Here is a 4,830-nt window from a genome sequence, read left to right as displayed (position 1 = left end):
ATAATATGATTTCTCAATTAATATATTATACTTATAATATATTAATAAATCAAAAATAACCCCTTTCTCAAATATCCATCCTGTTAAATTGCTCTGGTGAAGGCAACCCAAATGGACCATGCTACTATCGAGTCAAGTACATGTTAATTATAGTTATGAGCTTAGACACCCAAATGGACCATGCTACGTCGGACACCGCCGGTGTCCCCTCTACGATACCGTTCAACCTTATTAGTTATGAGATATAAGATGTTATCTTTCTAAACATTTAAATGATGACGAACGTCTTAAAATATAATTAAATTTTATCAAAATATAGCATATAGGATCAGAAAGATAAATAGAAATTTTTTTTCTTATTTCTCTAAATAAATTACCTTATTTTTTTTTCTCTCGTACGAAAATGAACGCTCGGATCACGCATTTCTTTAGGTGTCTTTGACCTGGTTTGGACCATGAGCACCTTTCTAGGCTCCTTGATGACCAATAGGCAATAGGTATGCATCTCAAATTGACTTACTTTTCCATTTTACCATTTTGCCCTTCTTCTTAGATTAATAATCATATCACACCTCTATAAATGTAACTTCTCTTCCCTCCCTGCAAAAAGCTTTCGTTCTTCCCCACAGGTCAGTATGCTACACCGATTCTCACTTTAGTTTCTGCAAATTAGGGTTTCCATGTTTTACTTCAATCTAAGTTCATCATCATTCTGTTTCTAGATAATTTTTTAGCTAAAACATTAGGTACAGAACTTGCATTGACCGAATTCACATCTCGTTTCATCTTACGTTGAAAATGCTAGCAAAAGTGTTAGTTTATAACGCGTTTCACTTGATTATAGAGTAGTTTTAGTTATGTTGATTTTACGTGTTCTATTTCTGTAACTTCGAGATCGTTTAATTGAGAGATTTTTTACTGGTACTGTTGATTGAAGCAAGTGATTGAGGAAGATGTTTGTACGAGTACTTTATTTCTACAAGGATCGCTTCATTTTTTGAATGCTGTGCTAATGAATATAGAGAACTGCTTTTAGAACTGCAATTGACGTGTGATACACTTAGATTTCATTGCTGAAGAGCTTTATGCTGTAATTGATGAGGTTTTTGAAACTTTTATGATGCTGGATTTTCGAGATTGTAGTATAGTATGTAGGTGCTCGGGATTTGCTTCTTCAATAACATGCATGATCATGAATTGCAATCTAGTTTTAACTGATTCTTCTAATAGAGACCACATTACGTTTTACTTTGCTTCAATAATCCTAGCAGCAAAAGCTGTAGGTACGATGTACATATGCAAATTGTTGTCTATGATGCTTGACTTCGGTTTAACTTGATTGTCATATATGTAAGTGATTAGATTCTAGGTAGTTTCCTACACTCACATAATTCCACCAATTTAATTGATAATTTTAGTTAAAAGAGTCCTTAATTTTACAGATTTATCATGTTTGTTATGTAAGGGTTTGTTTTGACACTAATTCAACAAATTGGAATCAGAATTCAGCAGAGCAAGTCCAATTTATGAACTCAACAAGTTTAGTTAGTTCCAATTCCAATCCCCAAAACAACACCAAATGTTAGAAAGAGTTATTAAAATTAAATTGCTCTGGGTTCTAAGGTGTTTATCCCTTGATTAATTAGGGCACTCTGACATAGTTATATCATATTCCTTGCGTCTATGTATGATTTCAGCTCTGAATTTAGTCTTCTTTGCGTGTGTTGCACTGATGCAGACCATTTCATGAACAAGGAGTTCGTTTCCAGTTGACATAATGGAGCAGGTATGAGTAAAATACAATTCAGGATCTTTAAAGTAAAATTTTCTTCTACTAAATTTGTTATTTTCTACCCCTGCAGTATGAAAAAATTGAAAAGATTGGTGAAGGAACATATGGTGTGGTCTACAAGGCTCTTGACAAAATGACCAATAAAACTATTGCTTTGAAAAAGATTCCTTTGGAGAAACCAGATGAGGGAGTGCCTAGCACAGCTATAAGAGAAATCTCCCTGTTGAAAGAGATGAATCATGAAAATATTGTCAGGTAAATTTCAATTTTACAACACTCTTTATGAATTTAATTATAGTTTACCTGATTATATAGATTGAGGACCAATGTTTCTGTTAGTTTTTACTTAATTACGTATGGTTAAATGCAAGAAATAACAACATACTTTCATTTATTTGTGTAATTTAGCATGCACTTTTGTTTCTTTTAATTACAACATTGTACTGTTAATTATTTCTTATTAAGATATTGTAGTTTAAAAAATCCACCCGATTATAGCATTGTAACCCATCTTTTTTCTTATTAGGGCATTATGTTTGGATGCTATATTATGTAGAAATAAAAATAGAATGCTATTATAAACAAATCAATGGAAGCACATTGCCATTTTTTTTTTGTCTTTAACACTAATATCTTAAAGAGTGTGGAGGCTTATGATCAAGGTAATTTGGAGTTATTTGTTATCTATCTGTGTCTTTCGTACATTATTTACCTCTTACTTTTTGTTCCTTTCTTCATCTTTTCTCATTTTGAATATTTTATTGAGGACTAAGCAATCTTTTGGAGATGTAACTTAGTTTATGATTAATTGTACACACCTATACAACTATACATCATGCATTTTTTTTGGTTAATGTGCTTCAATTAGATTATATATTGAATGATAACTGTTTGGTGACAGGTTATATGATGTGGTGCATACTGAGAAAAGCTTGTATATGGTTTTTGAGTATCTAGACTTAGACTTGATGAAACACATGGAATCTTGTCCTGAGTTCTCAAAGGATCTTGTAAAAGTGAGTAAATATCTTTTTGTGATTCCATTCCATCATACCAAAGAGACCCAAGTCTGTTTGGTACTTTGGTTGGATGGAATGGAATGGAATGAGTCATTACATTCCATGATCATGTTTGGTTGGCTTGTAGGATTGGAATGAAAATTAACAAAATGAAAGGAATCATCATCATTCCAACTGCTATGATCCGATCAGACTACATTAGATATTTAAAGCCTCATTTTCTTGCATTTGATAACTTTTTGTTATCTTTTTATACTTTCAGATGTTCGTTTATCAAATACTAAGTGGCCTTGCATATTGTCATTCTCGTCGAATTCTCCATAGAGACTTAAAGCCTCAGAACCTGTTGATAGATCTCACTAAAAATGTTGTCAAGCTTGCAGACTTTGGATTGGCAAGGGCCTTTGCTGTTCCTGTCACCACATTGACACATGAGGTAACTTAAATTGTCTCAATAATTTATACTATTACCTCATTTTATTTTGCATCAACTAAAAAAAAAATATATTTTTTTTCTTTTTAGGTGGTGACATTGTGGTATAGGGCACCAGAACTTCTTCTTGGATGTGAGCAGTATTCTACTCCTCTTGATGTTTGGGCTGTTGGTTGTATATTTGCTGAGATGGTGACTCGACTTCCTCTCTTTCGTGGAGACTCTGAGATTGACCAGTTGTTCAAGATTTTCAAGTAATAAATTCCTAATATTTATTAATTTTTCCATTAACATATAATATATAGTAATATTTTTTTTTTCTTCATATATATAGAATAATGGGAACTCCAACAGAATTTACATGGCCTGGAGTCGCTTCTCTGCCTGACTTTAAGTCCACTTTTCCAAAGTGGCAACCAAAGGTAATTACTTTTTACTGTTTGTTTCTCTTACAAATGATAAGACAAGTTGTACTGTGTTTGGACTGCTAACGGACAAAAATTGTAATTTTTTGTCCCACCGAAAAAGATGGAACAAGGTGGGACCGAGACTCGCTCTCGATCTTTCGTCAGTGCAAAAGACGTGAATGCCCTCCTGATCCTCCTCATAAAAAATAGCCTTACAAAGCTTGTGCAGTCTGATCTAATCCTGTCCTGTATAACAAACGCACTGCGTTACCTACGATGGGACACGACTATATACGACCACACGTATTCTAGGCCTATTTTTGATGATGAAGATGAGGGAGACATTTACGTCTTTTTTCTAGACTAGAGGTCGAGAGTGAGTCCTTGGTTCCATCTTTTGGATAAGAACAAAAAATTACAATTGACATCAGCCGCAAAAGAACTGACCGAGCATTGATTACTTTCAGGACCTTGCAACCATAGTTCCGAATCTTGATAAATCAGGCCTGGATCTCCTGCGTGTAAGTTCACACTAGTTACTATGTTCGTCAGTCAATGAATTCTCATTTGGTTTAACTAGGGCTAGGGTTAGGTTAGGTACACAATATTTTCATTTTTATTTATTCTCTATTTTGTATTGTTTTTTTTTTCCATATAATTAAAAGCTCTATTTTATTGGCATTTTGTTTCAGAAAATGCTGTACATGGACCCCAACAGAAGAATTTCAGCAAAGGCTGCACTGGAGCATGAGTACTTCAAAGATATAAAGTCCGTACAGGAAACACCGACCCCTTGAAGCTTCTTCATATGCATCGATGATTTCTAGCTAATAACAATGTTTGCCTTACAAAAACTACTATTACTCTAATCATGCATATATTTTTCTTTTTGAATATAACGATTTAGCATATTGTAAACAACTGACTAATACTTGGAGCAAGTTTAAACCCTTCCACGCATTTCTCGTTCCATCCATAAAAACTACTGTAGGAGCTTTGATAGCTTCTCAGAGTCAAGTTCAGTTGATTACTTTTAGAGAATTTTTCTTTACTATAAATAGTAGCTTCCATTAGCTTGTTAAGCAACACTTATTCACGTTTGTTTCTTTTGCCATTCTACTGACGAATAATATCCTCTTTTGCTTGATATCCTGTCTTCTTCATTTACCATAAATTGTT

The 4,830-nt window shown here is 33.6% G+C and overlaps 1 protein-coding gene across 1 annotated transcript; it reads left to right on the top strand.

Moving 5' to 3' along the window:
• Positions 1 to 535: 535 nt before the first annotated feature.
• On the top strand, positions 536 to 4,611 carry LOC111920245 (cell division control protein 2 homolog A). The gene is made up of 9 exons (XM_023915835.2): positions 536 to 629; positions 1,739 to 1,786; positions 1,863 to 2,047; positions 2,694 to 2,808; positions 3,074 to 3,247; positions 3,335 to 3,498; positions 3,579 to 3,666; positions 4,119 to 4,172; positions 4,344 to 4,611. Exons 2-9 carry the CDS (start codon positions 1,778 to 1,780, stop codon positions 4,446 to 4,448), a joined length of 894 nt encoding a protein of 297 aa, XP_023771603.1. The 5' UTR covers positions 536 to 629; positions 1,739 to 1,777; the 3' UTR covers positions 4,449 to 4,611.
• The last annotated feature ends 219 nt before the right edge of the window (positions 4,612 to 4,830 follow it).

The sequence above is a fragment of the Lactuca sativa genome, chromosome 3 (genome assembly GCF_002870075.4).
Source record: "Lactuca sativa cultivar Salinas chromosome 3, Lsat_Salinas_v11, whole genome shotgun sequence".
NCBI lineage: Eukaryota > Viridiplantae > Streptophyta > Magnoliopsida > Asterales > Asteraceae > Lactuca > Lactuca sativa.
Note: the sequence above shows the minus strand (reverse complement) of the source record. Positions and strands in the feature narration are given on the sequence as shown.